This window comes from Heloderma suspectum, chromosome 3, assembly GCF_057233095.1.
Source record: "Heloderma suspectum isolate Gila_16-S chromosome 3, 16-S_ref, whole genome shotgun sequence".
NCBI lineage: Eukaryota > Metazoa > Chordata > Lepidosauria > Squamata > Helodermatidae > Heloderma > Heloderma suspectum.
The window spans coordinates 184,901,676-184,924,413 of NC_139460.1; the positions used below are offsets into that span (position 1 = coordinate 184,901,676).

The 22,738-nt window shown below is 44.5% G+C and overlaps 2 protein-coding genes across 3 annotated transcripts in view; one reads left to right on the forward strand and one right to left on the reverse strand.

Moving 5' to 3' along the window:
• PSD (pleckstrin and Sec7 domain containing) overlaps positions 1-3,037 on the forward strand; it is a 214,467-nt gene extending 211,430 nt beyond the window's left edge. The window contains exon 16 of the mRNA XM_084845159.1: positions 743-3,037. Within this exon, the coding sequence (XP_084701285.1) occupies positions 743-967 (225 nt within the window). The 3' untranslated portion in view covers positions 968-3,037. The remainder of the gene's footprint in view (positions 1-742) is intronic.
• The window catches only part of NFKB2 (nuclear factor kappa B subunit 2), a 51,307-nt gene continuing 31,400 nt past the window's right edge, over positions 2,832-22,738 (reverse strand). For both annotated transcript variants that reach the window (XM_084845162.1, XM_084845161.1), the window contains exons 14-23: positions 22,375-22,516; positions 21,193-21,307; positions 20,443-20,650; positions 9,633-9,802; positions 7,597-7,699; positions 6,063-6,280; positions 5,632-5,710; positions 5,264-5,436; positions 5,071-5,182; positions 2,832-4,997 (exon numbers count right to left, since the gene is read on the reverse strand). In XM_084845162.1, the coding sequence (XP_084701288.1) occupies positions 4,861-4,997; positions 5,071-5,182; positions 5,264-5,436; positions 5,632-5,710; positions 6,063-6,280; positions 7,597-7,699; positions 9,633-9,802; positions 20,443-20,650; positions 21,193-21,307; positions 22,375-22,516 (1,457 nt within the window). In that variant the 3' untranslated portion in view covers positions 2,832-4,860. The remainder of the gene's footprint in view (positions 4,998-5,070; positions 5,183-5,263; positions 5,437-5,631; positions 5,711-6,062; positions 6,281-7,596; positions 7,700-9,632; positions 9,803-20,442; positions 20,651-21,192; positions 21,308-22,374; positions 22,517-22,738) is intronic.

A 22,738-nucleotide genomic window follows, 5' to 3' on the forward strand; every position in this document is an offset into this window, starting at 1 on the left:
GTGATCATTTAAAGTATCTAAGCTGGTAAATTTCTAGCACCAGCACACATCCTGTGGCAGTGAATTTCTTAAGTATGCATGGGGTGAAAACACTCTTGATTTTCCTGACCCTGTATTTGAGCCTTATGAAGACTACCAATTTCTCTCTATTCCCACCATATTTTAGAAACCACAATCATCCCTTCAACTTAAGTCTTTTCTCCCCAAAAGTTAACTATTCCCAGGGAAGGTGCCTACTCCTTAATCTGCATCTTTTCCAGCTCTTCAAATAGGGCATTAAGGACCTTACAGTATTCCAAATGCAGCCACACAGTGGGCTGAATCCAAACTAGATTAGTCATGCTTTAGTTCTGTTGAAAATCTACGGGACTTAAATTAGTCATGCAAAGCGTGAATAAAGTTCATGCTGGACCCAACCCCAATTTCAGAGTCTTGTGGAGCCTTAAAGATTTAACAAGTTTATTATGACATAAGCTTTCAAGCCTTTCTGTTTCAGCTGCAACAAACTAACTTGGCTATCCCTATGGAAGTTGTATAAATCATGTTTGCTGTTTTACCCAGTTTTGAAAAGTCCCTCTGACATGCTGCTACTTGGCCCTTCCCCAGCCCACAGCTTCTCTTAAGGCTTCAGCAGAATGGGAAGTCCCTTGTGCCTGGTGCATTGAGTGAAAAATGAGAATGGGTGGGGAAAAGAGCCCTCCCACCCCTCAAACCAGCTGTCTCTAATTTTCATTTTTTGCAGAAATCGCGCTATGGCATCTATGCTACGCTAATGCGTGCCAAGCTGAAGACTGGCTGTGAGGACCTGGCAGTGCTAGAGGCTACTCTGTTTGATACAACAAGCAGCACCAAGGACAGCCTGAAGAAGTCCCAGTCCAGCTCCTCCCTGAATCAGGAGCCAGGTGGCACAGCTCCCAGAATCAAACATAACAGTCGACAAGCCACTAGCAGTCTGCAAAAATCCTAGAAGGTATTGGTGCCTGCCAGGAGGGTGGCATGCATGTCCTAAAAATCTGCATGATTTCATTCTCCATGGCCAGGAGCAGCACCATAGAAGGCCAGAGAGCACCTTGCTATGGACCAGATCCTGTGTCAACTTTACCAGCCAAGAGGAGGGGCAAAGTCCTATCCTGACCACAGTCCCAGTGTGTGCAGCCTTCCCAGTCTCATGAGACACTGGGTCCTGCATGAGTGAAGCGATCACAAGCCCTTTGTGCATCAAAGCAACAAGGCTGCTTTCTAGATCACACGAACCTTTTCCATTTCTTGCAAAAACAGCAGGGAGGGGCTGGATCCTGGCTGCCTCCATATTGCACACACACCCCCTTGCCAGTTTCTTACCGTTTTCTGATACACTATTTTACATTTTTTTAGTACCTGACAAAGTTGAATCACACTGGAGTAGGGAAGTCTGACACTACAAAAGATAGACACTTGCTACATTTAGTGGACGGTTTTGCCTAGAGTTTGGGGGCAAAGGCCCCTATCCCTCTTACAGACACAATGCTTGCACTGGCTGCCTACAGGAGCACTAGCAACTCCTGCATGGATGCCCAATTCCTTCACCACCACCAGCTATCCTGAACTGGCTCAGTTCTTTTGCCACCAGCATGAGCTGGACCTTGACTCACCCCGATACGTCTTCAGCACTTACAGAACTGGCCAAGGTTTACAATTTGGCTTCAAGGTAAGGGTCCAGCACCAAGAGGGTAAATAGGGACAGTGGATGCCCCCCACATGGCAGCCTGACACAAACACAAAGCCATAGAAGGGTGGCCCCTGAGCACCCCTGCCCCACTCCCCACCGCCATGTAGATCACTGTGGATGGTAGGTCTGCTGGCTTTAGGCTGTCATGTGGAACTTATGATTTGTAGTGGCCAGAAAGAGCGGCCTGTCTGCATTGCAACACTAAATAAATTTACCAGCCTGAGTCTGATTAGCACACATCCAGAAGGAAGGAAGAAATCTAAAACTGCCAGGAGCAGTTCTACTCCCAAACCCTTGGCTGCACAACTAGTGCCATCACAGGCCCTGTACAGATAGCCTGCTCCTTTAACTTGTCATTTCAAAGGGCTTTAAGGCTATGGCTCTAATACTTGATTATAACATCATGTAGGCAGTGAAAGAAAGCCCCAACTGATAAGGCTAGCGGTATGAGTATATGCAAGCTGACATTCTGCAGACATGAAAGGCCTGAGGGCTACTACATATACGGTTGGTGTATTCCAGGGTAGCCGATGGAAGGAGAGTGCCACTCTCAACTGCAAGGGGGCTGGCTGTTTCCAGCACTGACTCTGAATGTGTCGTTTTTTAATTGACTGTAAAAAAACCAAAACCTAAAGAGCTCTGTACAGTTTTGTCCTTCAGTTATCGAAGTAAAACCTTCTCAAGCACCTAGAGTGACCTGGTTCTCCCTCAAACCCTCCCTGTGCATGGTTGGCCAAGGACTAGAAGCAACTCCATAAGCAAAATGGCCAGAAGTACCACACTTTCCCACCCACGTAGAAGCTGGATGATGCCAATACACAAAAATATAGTGTGGTTTGTTCAGGCCTGGCTGTAGGTGGTCTTTAGTAAAAAACAGGCTGAGCTGCCTGTCCCCTTCAAAGACACAGGAGATCAATGCTCTACACAGAACAAGTAAAGAAATGTGATTCCTACTAAAAAGGAAGGGGCAGAAGGGGAAAGATAGAGGAAAACGTAAAAGGCAACTAAGGGCTGAGTAGGGAAAACGTGTTAGAAAAAGCATGAGACAAAAAAAGTTAAGTTTTAAGGATTAAAAAAATAAAGATACCTAAATTTTATAACTAAGGCACAACAAAAACATAGTGGAGAGAAGACAATTTATCAAGATGATTAGAGGCTCAGCAGAAACAGAGTTACACAAGGACTAATTAGATAAGCCAGTGAACAGAACATTGCAGTAGACCAGGTAAAGGTATTTTACAGAAGCCTGCAAGTTTTGAAAATCACTTCTCTATAACCTGGAGAAAGACAGAAATTGTTTAATTCAGATTTTCAGGGATGTTTTAAGTCTCTGAATGGCAAAATTTGGGAAGTTATGTGTAAAAGGAAAAGAATACATGACTTGAATGATCTAAAGCACTTCACCCAACCAGCCATTTTGTATTCGTGAAGGTTGACCTTTCATTAGAGTGATGCAGATCTCTAGGCCTGGGCCTCTGAAAATACTCCTGGAAAAGAGATTGCCTGCTATCATTCTTCATGGTTGCTCCTCCTCATATAAATTTATTCAGAAGGCCCAGCAGTGCAGAGATTTTTGCTGTCCCATATGCAGCTGCTTGCCTCATGACCCCCTGCTAGAACCAACCAGGCTTCCTTATATGGTACCTTCTCTCCAAACTGATGATGTTATATTCTCTGTATTATTCCTTTTGGAGGTGGGTATGTGAGTCACAAAAGCAAGCTAGCTTTATACTTCCCAGGAAGAAGTATTTAAGAAGAAGACAGATAGAACCTGGGTTTTTCATCTCTAATCAAATTATATGTGATGTTATCCGATTGTGGCATAACCCTCACTGTACTCCTTCAATCTATTAATTTTAACCCAAATCTTAAAGCACTCAAATGTGTGGTACCTGGTTTAGATCTGGTAGCCCTGGCAGATGTTTTCTAAATTAAAGAACAACAGACAGTTCTACTCTTAATGACATAAGTGTTTTCAACTATAAAGTTAAGAAATCAGAGTGCAGTTCGGGCAGAATTTCAGCAATCACTCCAGGATTTTGCCCTCTTTGTGCCTATTTCTTTTCTAGTCAAAAAAGGCTACATTCTGTTAAACAGACACCACACTGTGCAACAAAGTAACATACTTTAAAAGTTGCACCATTTATTCCAGTAACAGAATTAGAAGTTTTCTGAGCAAAGGCATTTTAAGCTTAGAAAACACTGACAATAAGCTAGCATGGATTCAGAACTGTTACCTCAAAGCTTGGGCTACTTTAAGCAAGGGGTCATTGTTAGCTTTGTTCCCTGTTGAGGAATTTACCATCACTGGGATTGCTCTGTACACAACAGTTTAACCCACCACACACACGCACGCACACACGCTGCAATAGAATACACCTTCTTTAAATAGGGAATGCAAATGTAAGCAGCTAGTTGAGGCCAGAACATGTATGTCTCTCCACTTGTAAAAGCTGGCTACTGGCATGAGTAGCATTTTCAGGAAGGTACCGTTTGTTACTTGAGAGTAATGCATGAACTGGCAATCTGCTAATAGACAGGTGTTAAAACTGCATTTAAGGAACTGGTGAAAATGATCGGTCACACCTGCAGGTCTGTAGGAAAGTGAATCCCAAATGGCCGCTATACAACCCAAAGTCCCAAGATATCCTACCTTTGGCACAACCCTTCAAAAACATTTTCAGGATTCTGCACCAAACCCCCAGCCAAAATGCTCAGTTCCACAGGGCAGGAAGGCATCCATTTCCAAGGAAAAGCCTCCTGAATCAATAGGGCTTGCAAAGGCACAAAGAGAACCTTGTAAGGGGTTTTCTTCCAGCAGCTCACAAGGAAGCAGGTTCCATTGCCAAGCAAGTCCTAATCGTCACAGATGTGGCTGATGTAGGGGAACACAGGAAGAACATTCTTGATTCTCATGATCAAGCTGACAGTGTCAGAACAGCTTCGTGCTTCTCTGTGCTTGGGCCAGGCCTGGTGAAGACAGCAAACAGGCTGAACAACGAAGTCCCCCCTTTTACAGACTAGCCAATAAAACTGGAGCCGATCCAGGCTCTGCACAGCATTCCCACTGATGCTGGAACCCTGGATCTGAGAGGCATGTGCCTGAAATACCCTTCCCCCTACAGTCAGTCAGGCTCCTGGCTGCTCCAGCCTCAGTGCACTTGCTCCTGCTGGTTGTGAGGCAAGAGAGAAGGAGGCTCCAGCAAGGGGGCTGGCTGCAGCTTCCCCGGCAGGTTTGTTGGCTCCTCTTCCACCGACTGACTCCCATAAGCACTGTCTTCCTTGAGCTCTGAGACAGACAGAGAAGGTAATTAGTAGGGCATCTCAGACAGCCCTTCCCCACCCCAATTCCATATATCTACCTGTACTTTGTAGCTTGACAAAGGTCTCTGGGCTCTGCAGTAACTTCACTCCCTCAGTCAGCCCCATTGAGTCAAGTCCCTCCAGCAGACCCCTAAGATTGCCACCAGCAAGCTGGGGAGAGAGGATCACTTGGATGAGCGGGGCACCCTGAGAATAGGGTGAGAGTGGAAAGACACAGGAGGATTCACTGACCTCATAGCTGAGCAGGAGTCTCCTACTGGGAGAAGCTGTACCTTTGTAGGTCTCCACTAGACTGCAGAGACCCAACCTCTTGGCCAGTTCTGCCCAGTCTGCCCCTTGGCAGTCCTGGTTCAAGAGCTGCTCCAGACTTTGGAGGGTGTCACTACTCAGAGACAGGATGCTCCCTAACACAGAAAAGAACTGCATCACCTCTCTATAAAATCAGAAACAATGCCAGTTTCTGCCCTCAAACCCCCACTTCTGTCCAGAAGAAAAGCATCATGATCTCTCCATGGCCAAAAGTCACCAGCCCAAGTCATAAACCACATAGACAGAGTCATTCTTAACAAAACCCTAGGAGAGCAGCAAAACTCACCCACCTTGCCTAGAAGCAGGAGCAGCAGCAGATTGCTCTCCTTCAGGGCCTTGCAGCGAGGCCTGCAGCAATATCTCCCGCACCTGGAGGGAAAGAAACCTTAATAGTCTTGAACAGTCCCCTAAGTACACTACACCAGGAGAACATCTACTAAAAAGGAGCCCCTCCTACAGTGTGTGCCTGCTGCTCCCACCTGCTGCAACACCACATGGATCAATGCCAGTGTAAAATGTGGTGCAAACAGGCATGTGGAGAGCTACTAAAAGCTACTATTAGAGGCAGATGATCAGAACTGTCTTGGGTGCAGGACAAACAATTCACAGTCACTTAACATCCTCAAGGAAGAAGTTACAGGCTAGACAAGATTACTTAAGTAATGATAAGGTAGTTCTATTGCTGCAACATTCCAGCTGAACCCCTCAAAATGTTACCTACCTTCAGGCTAGAAGTTAAGTCAAACGCGGTGTGCCCTCGGCACCGTTTTGGAAGATATGTGTCAGGCTTAGCAACACAGTCTACATCTTGCTCATTAGAACATGGCTCTCCCAGCTCCATGACCCATTCCTCCTCTTCCTGCTCCACCTCACTGTCACTGCTTGGGTTGGATGAAGAAGCCAAGACAGGCTCATCATTCTCACACAGAGTATCTGCTCCTGGAGAGGGAGGTAGAGCAAGATTATTGCTTCAAAGTGAGGCAAAGGGAAGGAGACTAATTTGCAGGGCTAGAGTGGGCAGCTCTAGTTATGACAGGCTCCTGCCACTGGAAGCAGGAGCAAAGGATGGCACAAGCCTATGCACACAGACCTGGACTCCTCAACTGGGCCAGTTCGTTGCCAATACTGTAGCGCCCACCCTCTCTTCCTCCTGTTTAAAAGTCTGGAATATTTACTCAATTCCATCTTCATTTGAAATGGACTCAATAATTCATTTTTTCAGTTCAACAATACAACACGTGTCTCATGTAGACATCTTTAAATAAAACCTTCTGGTTTATGTGCAATGGTTTAAACAAAGTTTCACATCCCTACAACCTCATTAGAGTATCCAGCAAGACTCCAAGGAAGATCCACAGAGGCCTTCCTAAACTGAACCACGGCTTTCATTATTGTTTTGCCTTTTGTGACAGCAAGAGTTCCTTCTACTACTAAGCCTTGACTCAAGTGAAATCTAAATAAGAGCCTCAACCTTATTGAGGGCTCAATCCAAGATGACAGCTATAGACTAGACTCAAGGAAGACTCGAAATGAAATTAAAGATGGGCTGGAAAGGAAAGACAGACAGCTAGGAGGAAATCTCTTCACAGTTTAGGTCTCCTCTTTGCAGATACAGAAGGGGAGAAACCACAGATCCTAGCATACAAGATAGTGGATGGCACCAAAATCCAAACAGTGGAGAGGGATATTGTATTTGCGGGACTGAGCACAAGATGCATATATGTCCTGAGCCATATAACAGGCCCCAAATCCCCATTCATATAAGACTCCTCTCCTGTGAAAGCCAGTCCTTCCTGGAAGAGAAAGTTATGGCTACAGACGGAGGGCACCACCTAGGTGTCCTTGGTCTGCAGCTCTCTAGTCCACATGGATTGGACACACCTGGTATAAATCAATATAAACATTCCGCTGTAATTTTTTCCTGCTAGGCAGATGATCTAAGGCCAAGTGTTTTCGAATTTATACTGTGGGAAGCAGTAAGCATTTAACAGACAAAAGTGTGGGTGTGTGGGAGGGGGAATTCATGCCATAAGTGAGTACAAGCGGAAAGAAATATCCAGCAACACAGGTAATATTTCAGGTAATATATCATTTCAAAACCAAAACACACTCTTTTTAACAAAGGGGGAGGGGTCAGCATATGAGGAAATGGCCAGTTTCACCATCTCTTCCCCATTTCTTTGGAAGCTAACCCACTACTTTCCAGAAGAATTCTTGAAGCAAATTACCCAGGAGACATTGGGGAGATGTATTACCTGCTTTGATTAGCAACTTGGTAAGGATTGGGGAACCCATTCCTGCTGCCAAATGAAGAGGTGTATTCCCTGCAGATGTCTGGGCATTCACATCAGCTCCCAGCTTGATAGAGAAAGGAGAGTGAATAGCATATAAATATATTCAGAAAAAGAGCCACTGCTTCCCATATGTACAGAAGGACTAGCAATCCTACTTAAGAGTAGATCCTACTTAGTCTAACATAAGTCCTACTTAGAGTAGATCCTTTGAAATGAATGGGATTTAAGTTGGTCATGACTAATTGAAGTCCCATTCATTTTAATGGGTCTGCTCTAAGTAGGAGTTATGTTGGATTTTACCCCATGACCACACAGGCTTTGAGTGAAAACTGCAGGACCCTGAAAAATCAGATTTTCATTTTAAATGTACAGAGTAATTTACTAGTCCACAACAAAGAAAGAAAAATTGATACAGATGTGACCCATTTCTCCTTTCACACACTGAGACTACTATGTTTGTATTTAAGGGCCTCCCTCACAAGCCCCCATTTCTTTCCTTCTGCCTCTATACTATTGCCTTCTGCTACATCGTATGAATCCCAAAAGCTCCTTCCAAGAACTTAACAAAAATGCTTCTAATTTTTTTTTAAAGACAAGCTGTGCAACCAAAACACAAGACCACAAAAAGGCCATTTATAGAAGCATGGGCATAATTATAGTTGCAGAAAGTCACACTGGTACTTCCTGTGCATATTTTTCTCATCGGGCATAGCACAGTGATCTGAATAGGGCTGTTCCACCTCCAGTAGGCAGGGCCAGTCAAATTGGTAAAAACTAAGGCCAGAAGCAAATGCCAGGGAAAAAGGGTTAACCAGATTTGGAAGCAGAGGAAGAGGCATATCTCAGAGAAAACATTTCAAAAAGCTCCTGATTCTCCTCTCACAGCAGTGTTCTGTTAAACCAGAGGGGCAGAGGAGTGGCTGAAAACCCACCTGTTCTTTAAAGAATTTTAAAAATTAAGTTGTGCTTTAGTCTTTGTTTAGATTTATGTTGTGATTGCCATTTTTTTTTAACATCCTCATGATTAGGTTTTTCGTTTTTAAAGTTACTTTGAGGACCTTTTGTGAGGAAAAGTGATCCTTAAATATAAATGAGTGATGCATCAGAGCTAGAACGAAGATTCAAGGAAACCACTAATTTTACTTCCTGCCTCAAGGTCCTTTTTAGGCCTTGGCTTTCTTCTCCCCAAGTTTATTTGTCGCTTCTCTCAGTTCCATGCCTGTGTTGTGAGATCTTTCAAGTTCCCTCTCTGTTCTTACTAATGTTTCTCCTTAGATACTGGACCACCATTTCAAACTCAGTATCCTCATTTGCTCTCTCAGCAACCTTTTTCCCCAGTCTTCTCAGCAAGGTTTTTCCCCAGTCTTCTCAGCATTGGACATTATCTTTGTTGGTTCATTTTACTCTCTCACCAAGGAATGAGGATGACAGGATGACTTTGTCCAGGGGTAAAGATTAATCTCCAAACCCACAGCTGGGACCTGTATCCAAGCCAGAGGAGTGTTGGGACTTCCAGCATGCAAAGCATAAGCCCTGGCATCTCCTGGTAAAAGGGTCTCAGACAACAGAGCCAGGGAAACAAACTCTCTCTGCCTGAGACTGGACAGCTGCCTGTCAGCCATTACTAGGTGAAGTGGACCAACTCACTATAACTCAGCTTCTTATGTTCAAGCACAATACTTCTTGTGTTCAAGCACATAGCACATCTGGACAAAAGCACAATGCTTTTACTTACCTGCTTGTTCCAGAGCCTAAAACCATGAGTAGTTCAAGAAGGTCCCTTGAATGGTCAGGGAATCCTGTGCAAACTCTGCTAGTGCATCCCTTCCAGATAAGTCAAAAGGTAGCAACCACAGCCACTACCTTAACTCCTATCCATGGCTGGAGTATCACTTGTTAATGGCAAAGCGAACTCCCAGTACCTGCTCAACTGTGGTTTCAGGCTGCAGAAACAAGAGTGCTCTCCATGACCCAGCAATAGCCTCATCCCTACGCACCTTCTTCATCAAGTATGTGACCAGGTTAAGGTTATCCATCTCCACAGCTAGATGTAAAGGTGTCCGTCCACTCTGCCGCTCAGCTGCATTCACATCTGCTCCCTTCTCGACTAGCAGATCAAGACAGGCTAGCTTCTTGCACTTCACAGCAAGGTGCACAGGGAAGAGGCCTAAAATAACAAATGTTGCCCATGATCCCACCCCCATCCTGCAGGACTTTGGGGATGACCGGGAGACCCCTTTTGGCACAGCACACCTCCTGCATACCCAAATGAGGGCTTCAGCCTTCAAAGCCCAGACATAATTAGCTTGGCCTCTCAGGACCAAGCACAACAGACAGTTTAATCCCGCTCTTCCTACATAAGAACATAAGAAAAGCCCTGCTGAATCAGACCAAAGAGCCATCTAGAGCAGCATTCCATTCACAGTGGCCAATCAGCTTGCTATGGGAAACCCAAAAGCAGGACAAGTACACAACAGCACCCTCCACACAAGTTCACCAGCAACTGGTGTACATAGGCATACAGCCTGTGATAATGGAGGTAGCATATAGCCATCGGGACTGGTAGCCATTGATAGCCTTATCTTCCATGAATCTGTCTAATCCACTTTTAAAGCCAGTCAAATTGGTGGCAATCGCTACATCTTGCAGTAGGGAATTCCTCATTTAACTATGCGCTGTGTGAAGAAGTACTTCCTTTTATCTCCCACCACTCAGCTTCATGGAATGATGCTGGGTTCTAGTATGAGAGAAGAAGAAAAATGTCTCCCTGTCCACTTTCTTGATATCATGCATAATTTTGTACACCCCCATCATGTCTCTCCTCACTCACCTCTTGTCTAAGCTAAACAGTCCCAGATGTTGTAACCATGTCCAGCCCCTTGTTCCTTTTAGTTGCCCTTTTCTGCACTTTTCCCAACTCTACAATATCCTTTTTAAGAGTGCAGTGACCAAAACCATACACAGTATTCCAAGGGTGGTCACACCAAAGATTTGCATAAGGGCAGTATGATATTGGCAGTTTTATTTTTGATTCCTAATTATGCCTAACATGGAATTTGCCTTTTTCACAGCAGCAGCACACTGGGTTGACATTTTCATCGAGCTGTCCACTACAACCTCAAGATGCTTTCTTGGTCAGTCACCACTAGCTCAGATCCCATCAGCTTATATATAAAGTCGGAATTTTTTGCCCCAACATACATCACTTTACACTTGTTTACACTGAACCACATTTGCCGTTCTGATGCCCATTCTTCCAGTTTGGAAAGAACCTTTTGGAGCTCTTCACAATCCTTTTTTGTTTTAATGACCCCAAATAATTTGGTGTCATTAGCAAACTTAGCCACCTCACTGCTAATTCCAGATCATTTGTAAACAAGTTGAAAAGCAGTGGTCCCAATACGGTTCCCTGTGATATCTCACTATTTACATCTTTCTATTGGGAGAATTTACCATTTATTCCTACTCTCTGCTTTATGTTATTTAACCAGTTACTGTTCCGTAAGAGGACCTCTCCTCTTATTCCATGACTGCTAAGTTTGCCCAGGAGTCTTTAGTGAGGGACTTTGGTGAATGACTTTGTCAAAAGCCTTTTGAAAGTCCAAGTAAATAATGTCTACAGGATCAATCCTGTCCACATGTTTATTGACACTCTCAAAGAACTCTAAACAGTAAGAACTGTTACCTTTGCAGAACCCATGGGGGGGGGGGGGGTTCAGCAGAGCTTGTCCCTCTATTTGCTTACTAATTTTATCTTTAATACTGCTTTCAACCAATTTACCTGGAACAGTCATTAAACTAACTGGCCTGTAACTTCCTGGATTCCCCCTGGATCTTTTTCTAAAAATTGAAAATTTTTTCATTTTCTCCAGTCCTCTGGTTCAGAGCCTGATCTTAGGGACATGTTATATATTTTTGTTAGGTCAGCAGTTTCACATTTGAGTTCTTTGAGAACTCTAAGATGGATGCCATCTGGGCCCAGTGATTTATTAGCTTTCAATTTGTCAATAAAGTTGAGAATTCCATCTTTTGTCACCACTATTTGCTTCCGTTCATCAGGCTTCCTTCCTGAAAACATCCATTCAGGCACAGGTATCTGCCCTATAACTTCTGCAGTTTAGACAGATGAAAAGGATTCATTTAGCTTCTCCACAATCTCATCCTTTTTTAGTACTTCTTTAACTTCATTGTCATCCAGCAGTCCAACTGGCTCCCCAGCTGGTTTCTTGCTTCTGATATATTTAAATAATTCTTTATTGTTGGCCTTGATGTTGTTAGCAATGTGCTCCTCAAAATGCTTTTTTCCATCTCTTACCATCTGCTTGCACTTCCTTTGTGTAAGTTTGTTCTTCCTTTTTGTTCCCCTCATTTAGGTTTTCTGAGGGAAGCTTTCTTTTCTCTAATAGCTTCCTTGACACCGTTCTTTAACCATGGTGGTGACCTCTTAGACTTTGTGCTACCTTTCCTAACCTGTAGAATGAATTCTAGTTGACCTTCTATTATTGTGGTTTTGAGTAACCTCGAAGCATATCAAAGAGATTCAACCCTCTTGTCTCCCCCTGTCAACTTTCTTTTTACCAATTCCTTCGTTTTAAAGAAGTTTCCTCTTTTGAAGTCAAACAGACCTCCATGACAATTTTCCACTTAAATATATATTAAATCTGATAGCACTGTGGTCACTGTTTCCAGTTGGTTCAACAACATTCACATCTCTTGCTAGGGCCTGGGCAGCACCACCTAGAATCCAAGGTCGCCTCCTCACTGGTCATTTCCATGGCCAACTATTCTAGGGCATAATCATTTAGGACATCAAGAAATGTGATCTCTTTGTTGTGACTGGAACATGCATTTATCCAGTCAATGTGGGGGGTAATTGAAGTTACCCATTATTACAATACTTCCTCATTTGGATGCCTCCCTGATTTTATTTTCCATCTCCCGATCACCCTGAGCATTCTAAAGGTCCAGGGGATGATAGCATATCCCTAGTACTAAATTATTGGGGGGGGGGGCGGGTATTGTCACCCACAGTGCTTCTGTGGAGGAGTCTACCCCTTTTAGGTTTTCTAGTCTGCCTGACATTATGCCCCCTTTGACATACAGAGTGGTATCTCCTCCAGTATAGCCTTCCCTGTCCTTCCTATAGAATTTATATCCAAAGAAGACCATATTCCACTCATTCTCTCCATTCCACCAGGTTTCAGTTATCCCCACTATCCAGAAATATAGGGCCAGAAATATCGGAACAAGGATAACTGTTTTGGCAGTTGGCCTCTGTACACCACCACATTGAGGTTGAAAGGAAACACACCCAGATGGGAGCGAAGTCAGGACTTTCAGCTGTAATTCAAGGGGTTTGACAAAAGTGGGGCACTAACCATTCAGGAAGGACAGCCAGTGGCATACACACACACCCACCGTTGGTGGCTCATAAGTAATGGAACAAACCAACATCATTTCAAACTGAAGGATCGCCTTTAATACCTGGATGAAAATCCTTTGCAGTCAATGACTGCCTGAACCCATGGACATGACCAGATGCTGAGTTTCCTCCCTCGAGATGCTTTGCCAGACCTTTACTGCAGCTGCCTTCAGCTGCTGCTTGTTTGTGGGTCTTTCTGCCTTCAGTCTTGTCTTCAGTAAGTGACAAGCATGCTCTATTGGGTTGAGATCCGGTGACTGACTTGGCCACTGAAGAACATCCCACTTCTTTGCCTTGAGAAACCCTTGGGTAGCTTTTGCTGTATGTTTTGGGTCATTATCCATCTGCCATATGAAGCGGCGTCCTATCAGTTTGGCAGCATTTGGCTGAATCTGAGCAGAAAGTATAGCCCGATACACTTCAGAATTCATCCTGCTGCTTTTATCAGCAGTCAGGTCATCAATAAACACTGGTTCGATTGGCAGCCATACATGCCCATGCCATAACACTGCCTCCACCATGTTTGACAGATGATGTGGTATGCTTTGGATCATGAGCTGTTCCTTTCCTTCTCCATACTTTTCTCTTCCCATCATTCTGGTACAAGTTAATCTTGGTTTCATCAGTCCAAAGAATCTTATTCCGGAACTGGGCAGGTTTTTTAGGTGTTTGCTGGCAAAGGCTAATCTGGCCATTCGGTTCTTAAGCGTTACCAGTGGTTTGCACCTTGTTGTGAAGCCTCTGTATTTATATTCATAAAACCATCTCTTGACTGTAGATGTTGACAATGTCTTACCTCTGCAAGAGCGTTCTTGACCTGGCTAGATGTTGTGGAAGAGTTCCTCTTCACCCTGAGCAGAATTCTGCGGTCATCCCCTTTAGTTGTCTACCGTGGTCTTCCAGGCCTTTTGCTGTTGCTGAGCTTGCCAGTTAATTCCTTCTTTTTCAGGATGTTCCAAACTGTTGTACTGGCCACTCCCAATGTTTTTGCTATCTCTCTGATGGGTTTATTTTGTTTCCTCAGCCTAATGATGGCCTCCTTCACTCACATGGACACCTCATGTTTGGACCTCATGTTGGGAGTTCCAGTAAACAGCTACCAAATGCAAATGTAACCCTCAGAACCACCTCCAGGCCTTTTATCTGCTTGATTGGTCATGGGGGTACCCAGGAAACAGGCCACACCTGGCCATGCAGCTGCTTGTCAGCCATTCATTCCATTACTTATGAGCCACCAATGATGTGTGTGTGTGTATGCCACTGGCAGTCCTTCCTGAATGGTTAGTTCCCCACTTTTGTCAAACCCCTTGAATTACAGGTGAAAGTCCTGACTTCGCTCCCATCTGGGTGTGTTTCCTTTCGACTTCAATGTGGTGGTGTACAGAGGCCAACTGCCAAAACAGTTATCCTTGTTCCAATATTTCTGGCCCTGACTGTATCTAAGTTCTCCTTTATAACTAGGCATTCTAACTCTCCCATCTTGGCTCAGAGGCTTCTAGCATTTGGATGTTGTTGTTCAGTCGTTCAGTCGTGATTAAGTAATCAATTTCAATATTGTATCTTCAGGCTTATAACAAGGAAGCAAGCTTACAATTCATTTCTATTGGCCATATAATGCCCTTAAGCTACTATATAATAATAAAGCTTAAAGTCAACCAACCAGAAATATTACTAATCCTAGTATCATAATATTGATAATAATTATAATAATTAAAAAGAAAAAGAAATTATAAAGAATTTAAAAAAAGAAAAAATAGAACAATCACTGCTGTATTTTGTTGTTGTTGTTCAGTCGTTCAGTCGTGTCCGACTCTTCGTGACCCCATGGACCATAGCACGCCAGGCCTTCCTGTCCTGCGCTCTCTCCCGGAGCGTGCTCAAGTTCATATTCATTGCATCCGTGATGCTATCTAGCCATCTCATCCTCTGCCGTCCCCTTCTCCTTTTGCCTTCAGTCTTTCCCAGCATCAGGGTCTTTTCCAGGGAGTTTTCTCTTCGCGTTAGGTGGCCAAAATATTGGAGCTTCAGCTTCATTATCTGTCCTTCCAATGAGCACTCAGGGTTGATTTCCTTTAGGATGGACTGATTTGACCTCCTTGCAGTCCAGGGGACTTGTAAGAGTCTTCTCCAGCACCACAGTTCGAAAGCATCAATTCTTCAGCGCTCAGCCTTCCTTATAGTCCAGCTCTCACAGCCATACATTACTACTGGGAAAACCATAGCTTTGATTAGACGGACCTTTGTCGGCAAGGTGATGTCTCTGCTTCTTACTATGCTGTCTAGGTTGGCCATAGCTTTCCTCCCAAGGAGCAAGCGTTTTTTAATTTCATGGCTACAGTCACCGTCTGCGGTGATCTTGGAGCCCAAGAAAGTAAAATCTGTCACTGCTTCCATTTCTTCCCCTTCTATATGCCAGGAAGTGATGGGGCCAGATGCCATGATCTTAGTTTTTTTAATGTTGAGTTTCAAACCAGCTTTTGCACTCTCCTCTTTCACCCTCAACAAGAGGCTCTTGAGATCCTCTTCGCTTTCTGCCATTAGGGTGGTATCGTCTGCATATCGGAGGTTGTTGATAATTCTCCCAGCAATCTTAATTCCGACCTCTGATTCATCCAACCCGGCATTTCTCATGATGTACTCTGCATATAAGTTAAATAAGCAGGGTGACAATATGCAGCCTTGTCGTACTCCTTTGCCAATTTTGAACCAATCGGTTGTTCCATGTCTGGTTCTTACTGTTGCTTCTTGACCCTCGTACAGGTTTCTCAGGAGACAGGTAAGGTGGTCTGGTACTCCCATCACTTTAAGAATTTGCCACAGTTTGTTGTGATCCACACAAAGGCTTTAGCATAGTCAATGAAGCAGAAATAGACGTTTTTCTGGAATTCTCTTGCTTTCTCCATGATCCAGCGAATGTTGGCGATTTGATCTCTAGTTTCTCTGCCTCTTCTAAACCCAGCTTGTACTTCCGGTAGTTCTCGGTTCACATGCTGCTGAAGCCTAGCTTGTAGGATTTTGAGCATCACCTTGCTGGCATGTGAAATGAGCGCAATGGTGCGGTAGTTTGAACACTCTTTGGCGTTGCCCTTCTTTGGAATTGGAATGTAAACTGACCTTTTCCAGTCTTGTGGCCACTGTTGAGTGTTCCAGATTTGTTGGCATATTGAATGCAGCACTTTAACAGCATCATCTTTTAGGATTTTAAATAGCTCGGCTGGAATACTGTCATCTCCGCTAGCTTTGTTGTTACTAATGCTTCCTAAGGCCCACTTGACTTCACTCTCGAGGATGTCCGGCTCAAGTTCAGTGAGCGCACTATCATGGCTATCAGGGACATTCAGATCTTTCCTGTATAGTTCTTCTGTGTATTCTTGCCACCTCTTCTTAATCTCATCTGCTTCTGTTAGGTCCCTGCCTTCTTTGTCCTTTATCATGCCCGTCTTTGCACAAAACGTTCCCTTGAGATCTCCAATTTTCTTGAAGAGATCTCTAGTCTTTCCCATTCTGTTGTTTTCCTTGATTTCTTTGCATTGTTCATTTAAGAAGGCCTTCTTGTCTCTCCTTGCTATTCTCTGGAACTCTGCATTCAGTTGGGTATATCTTCCCCTTTCTCCCTTGCTTTTCGCTTCCCTTCTTTCATGAGCTACTTGTAAAGCCTCATCAGACAGCCACTTTGCTTTCTTGCATTTCTTTTTCTTTGGGATGGATTTCATTGCTGCCTCCTGAACAATGTTACGGACCTCCGTCCATAGTTCCTCAGGCACTCTGTCTATCAGGTCTAATCCCTGAAATCTATTCCTCACCTCCACTGTATATTCATCAGGGATATGATTTAGGTCATACCTGAACGGTTTAGTGGTTTTCCCGACGTTCTTCAATTTAAGCCGAAATTTTGCAAGAAGCAGCTCATGATCTGAGCCACAGTCAGCTCCAGGTCTTGTTTTTACTGACTGTATGGAGCTTCTCCATCTTTGGCTGCAAAGGACATAATCAATCTGATTTCGATATTGACCATCTGGTGATGTCCATGTGTAGAGTCGCCTCTTGTGCTGTTGGAAAAGAGTGTTTGCTATGATCAGCATGTTCTCTTGGCAAAACTCTATTAGCTTTTGTCCTGCTTCATTTTGTACACCAAGGCCATGCCTGCCTGTTATCCCGGTGATTTCTTGACTTCCTACTTTAGCATTCCAATCCCCTATGATGAAGAAGACATCTTTTTTTGGTGTTAGTTCTAGAAGGTGTTGGAGGTCTTCATAGAACCGATCAACCTCAGCTTCTTCGGCCTCAGTGGTTGGGGCATAGACTTGAATTACTGTGATGTTGAATGGTTTGCCTTGGATTTGTACTGAGATCATTCTATCATTTTTAAGATTGTACCCCAGTACTGCTTTTCCCACCCTTTTGTTGACTATGAGCGCTACTCCATTTCTTCTAAGGGATTCTTGCCCACAATAGTAGATATGATGGTCACCTGAATTAAATTCGCCCATGCCTGTCCATTTTAGTTCGCTGATTCCCAAGCTGTCGATGTTCAATCTTGCCATCTCATGTTTGACCACCTCCAGCTTACCTTGATTCATTGATCTGACATTCCAGGTTCCTAAACAATATTATTCTTTACAGCATCGGATTTTCTTTTCACCACCAGACACATCCACAGCTGAGTGTCCTTTCGGGTTTGGCCCAGCCGCTTCACTCTTTCTGGCGCTACTTGGAAATACCCTCTGCTCTTCCCCAGTAGCATATTGGACACCTTCTGACCTGAGGGGCTCATCTTCCGGCGTCATCTCTTTTAGCCTTGTGATACGTTCCATGGGGTTTTCTTGGCAAGAATACTGGAGTGGGTTGCCATTTCCTTCTCCAGTGGACCACATTTTGTCAGAACTCTCTGCCATGACCTGTCCGTCTTGGGTGGCCCTGCACGGCATAGCTTATGGCTTCACTGAGTTACGCAAGCCCCTTCGCCACAACAAGGCAGTGATCCATGAAGGGGAGCATTTGGATAGGAACACCTATACATGGTGTTCCTCCCCCAATGTCTGTGATATATGCATCCTCTGCTATGACCCTTAGGCCTCTTTGACTGGCTATTATACTTCACCATATGCTCATGTCCTGTTTCCTCCCTGTCTCCACTTGGGCAATCAGAAACATTTTCACCTTCATCCTCTAGGGGTGATTCAACCCAAACCGGATGCTTCACAGTTCCTGTCTGTTTTCCCCCAGGGTTCAGTTTAAAAGCTGCACTACTACCTTTTTTATATTAAGAGCCAGCAGTCTGGTTCCATTCCAGTTCAAGTGGAGCCTATCCGTCTCATACACATTTGGCGTCTCCCAAATGGATGCTTTTGACATAGATTCCTGCACTGAGCAGGGGGTTGGACTCAGTGGTCTTATAGGCCCCTTCCAACCCTACTATTGTATGATTCTATGAAAATGTTCCCCAGCGCCTCACAAATCTGAACCCTTCCTTCCTACATAACCATCTCATCCATGCATTAAGACTCCTCAGCTACACCTGTCTAATGGGCCCTGTGCATGAAACAAGTAGTATTTCAGAGAAAGCCTCCTTGGCCCTGGATTTCAACCTCCTACCTAGCAATTTAAAATTGGCTAAATTTGGCTTCCAGGACCTCATGACTACATTTTCCCACATCACTGGTACCAACATAGGCCAAACCACTTACACCACCCCAGAACTATCTACAAAGCTATCTAGATGGCACATAATATCTGCAACCTTCACACCAGGCAGGCAATTTACTATAAAGTCTACATAAACATCACAAACCCTATGTGTCTAATGATCGAATTTCCCACTACCACAAGCCCCCTGGCAAGCAGATATTTGTTCATCTTAAGAGGAATTGGTCCCTTCTAAGGAATCATTTCCCTCTTCAGAGGAATGATGCCCTCCTTCCCCAAGCCCTCATTCTCCCTGACAGCAGAAGAGCTGTCACCCAGGGACAGAGCTATTAGGTCCCCAAAGGTCTCATCCACAAACCTCTCCCCCAGCTTCTCAAGATGGAAAAGTTGTTCTCTGAGAACCAGGAGCTAATTACACCAAGTACACACCGATGACTTCTGTCCAGCTGGCAGACAATCAAATATGTGGCACTCAGTGTAATACACTGGATAGCCCTCACACCCCTACTGGTTTTATACCTTCTTAACTGGGTTTGTTTTTTTAACTGGGCTTATTTCACTGGAAAATTAAGTTTTTTTCTAGGATAAGGTAAGGAATTTTACTTTTTTTTTTTACTTATTCTTTATTAAGAGAAGGTGGGGAAGGGCCAACTGCCCTGGCCTCCTCACCCTGTTGCATGGGAACTTAACTCATGTGTGCGCTAAAAGACTTTTTACCTTGACGCTTTGTCACTGGGCCTGAGATGTTTCATCACTGGGGCTCCTTGTGTTGCGTGAGCTGCACTCTCCCACAAGCCTGCCTCTCTTATAGCTCTAGCTAGCTTGCACCCAACTGCTGCTGCAGCCAATCGGATTAGAGAGCCTTGTTTAAAAAGCAAGGGAGGGTGTGGGTCAAGTACTCATCTGCACTAGCTCCCTGTGTGTGGAAATCTAGGTCAGCTGAGCCCCATGGGATCTAAGATTTTCTATTTAGGGGAGAGGACAATAGTCAATGGGTCATTAGAGGGGACAATAGACAATGGGTAGGTGATTAAAGGTGCAATCCTATGCATGTTTAGACAGAGACAAGGCTGGCTGGGGAAATCCTGGGAGGTGTAGACTTTTCTCTGTCTACACATGCATAGGATTGTGACCTAAGGAATGGATGTGGTTTGAGCTCCCCGGGAATGCAAGAGACTGAGTCACTGAGAGTGGATCACTGTGCACTGTTTTTCACTTTGTGTGGGGTAAAAAAAAATCTAAATAAAAAGCTGAACTCTCAAACTTTAGCTTATGACCTGCCTTGTAAGACCTAAAACCTGAGCCTATACTCAACCCGAACTGAAGCTAGCCTACACTTCTTGTCTACAAGCAGACTCTTCCACTAGCTAGGCCTACACAATATAGAGCTATGTAATACTTTCACTGCCACTTTCTATACTTGGGGCTAGTTTAAGCATGTGGTTGAGGTTCTCTGCAACCTCTCAGGAATCTCTGTTAGAGCAGGGCTGTATAGGTTTCTGCTGGATTTGCCCTTTGGCAAAATAGCTCCCATCTGTTAATAGCTCCCTTTTACTGTTAAGTTTGTAAAAGGTTCACCTGCTGGTATTTAGCTCCCTTTGCTGTGCCCTTGTTTTGGCTTCAGCGGATGATGTATGAGTTTAAATGAATTTTAAATTATTACCTGAGAGAATTTAATAAATAAACTGAGTTGCTTCTACAGCTCAACAGAACTTTCCTACCATTCTCATATCACTCACCAAAATAATTAGGTGTCTCAAGAAGGTGGAGAGTGTGGGAGCCCAGGTGACCGAGGAGGGTCTTCAGCATCTCCTCATCATCCAACTGCAGAGCCAGGTGTACTACCGAGTTGCCATAGCGATCCAATAGAGTGGGATCGGCACCAGCCTGCAGCAAGAATGCAGCCACCCTGGGCTGATGGGTGATCACAGCCAGGTGCAAAGGTGTCTGAGGAGAGAAGGAAGATGGTCCAGCTCTATCAAAAGAAGAGGACATGCAAACAAGCAGATGCCACAGGCACACTAGCACTACTGCTAGCCTCATAGGCTATCCCACTCCCACTTGAGTAGGAGGGTACAAGAAGGGTCTTGCATTAGGATGCAAGGCTCAATGCTCTGCCTCTCTAATCCATGATCAGACTGAGGTACTGTATCTGGAACCAATGGACCACACCTGATTCATGGAAGCTCAGAAGGAAGGAGCCAAGTGTGTGTTCACCAGATCAATTATTCGGGTTTTAAGAAGGGGAACCAGTTCATTTTTTTACTTAATCATGGGACTAAATTCCAACCCAATGGGGATGCACCAATTCACTGTTAAGACAAGCCCAAGGGAAAGTTTGTGCGAGACCACTGCCACATTAGAGTCCTGAGAGCAAAAAAACATAGAAGTGCAGTGACGCCCACACCCACATACATGAACCAGGTCTAAGGGAATACGAGAAGGATCGGGGTGGAAGGGCTGTGCCCTGTGCACAGTACCTACTATACCTGTTGCAAATTATTGTCAATGTTGATAATCTGTTGATTGGGGATGCTGACTGCCACCTGGACCAGCTGTGCAATCACAGCTGTCTGCTCATGGATGATAGCCAGGTGCAAAGGCCTGTGGAAACAGACAAGATCATGGACTTAAGAGCAGAGCCTACAGCTACTGTAATCAGTTGCAGACAACTATGGTCCAGAACAAACAGAAGTGAGAGTCTAAATCATCAATGCATCACCAATTCCTATTTCTTTCTCCTCTCCAACTTTCAAGAAAGATTCCAAAATCTCCCTACATTTGGGGCTTTTCCAATTTAAAGCATTCAACTAGTGGAGCAGATTGGCATTGCTCTGCTAATTAACACTTGTCTCCCATTTGCAAAGAGCAGCCTAGAGAATAATAGCAGAGTACAAGCTTAAGATCATTCAGACCACAGTTAAAAAAAAAAGCAAGTGCAACTTTGGGTTGAATGGAAAAACTCTGATATGAGAATCATAGAATAGTAGGGTTGGAAGGGGCCTATAAGACCATCGAGTCCAACCCTCTGCTCAATGCAGGAATCAAAGGGAACACAGAAGGGAACACTCTCCCCAGCAGAGCACTGGGCCAGCCTCAGCTACAGTCCTGTGTTCAACACTGTCCTCACCATCTTAAGGTCTGCACAAATTTCAGAGGAAAACAAAAATGCTCATTTACCCAACGTATGTGAAAGTCCGAAGAAAATGTGCATGTTTAAACAGAAACCAAAGACAGAGGAAAGGGGGCAACCTTTATCAAAAAGTATCTTAAAACTGTCCAAAAATTAGGGGAACTGTTCCTTGGAGATCGCAAGAAAAAGATTTTGGTAAGGTATCAGGACATGCTTCCCAACTTTGAGGGAGAGAGAATATATGGCTCAAGAAGGTAATAGAATCCCTTTCCATGAGCAGTTTTAAAAGAGGGTTTGAGACCAGGGAATCCTGCCATGGAATGATTTTTTTCCATCTCAGAGGCACAGTGCTTTATGGAGATCCATAGCCTAGTACCACCCTGCAGAACCCTGCCTTCAGAAGAGAGCTGAAAGCAACCTGGCTGATCCCCCATACCACAGAAAATGTCAGAGGATGCCTCTCTCACCATAGCAACCAGTACCAAAGAGTCCATACAACACCTGTCCAGGGACCCTGTGCTTTCCAAAGCATACTCACGTGTCTCCATTCTTATCCTGAGAAGCCATTAGGTGTCTCTGCACAGCCAACAGCATACGTGGGTCAGCAGTGACTGCATAGTCCAGAAGAGCCTGGGCATTGCGCTGAGCGAGCATTAGCATCCATGAGCTGCACTCCTGAGCTACATGGGCAGGAAAAAGGCAACACATCGACACAATCCCTGCTAGTGCAAAACTGCACTTCGTCTCCAGCTCACTAGGCATGACTCTCCCTCTTACCAAGCTGTGTTTCAATAGTGGAAGGGCCATGGCTCAGTGGCAGAGCACATGTTTTGCATGCAGAAGGTCCCAGGTTCAATTCCTGGTATTTCCAGGTAGACAGATTATGAGAAAGGCCACTCTCT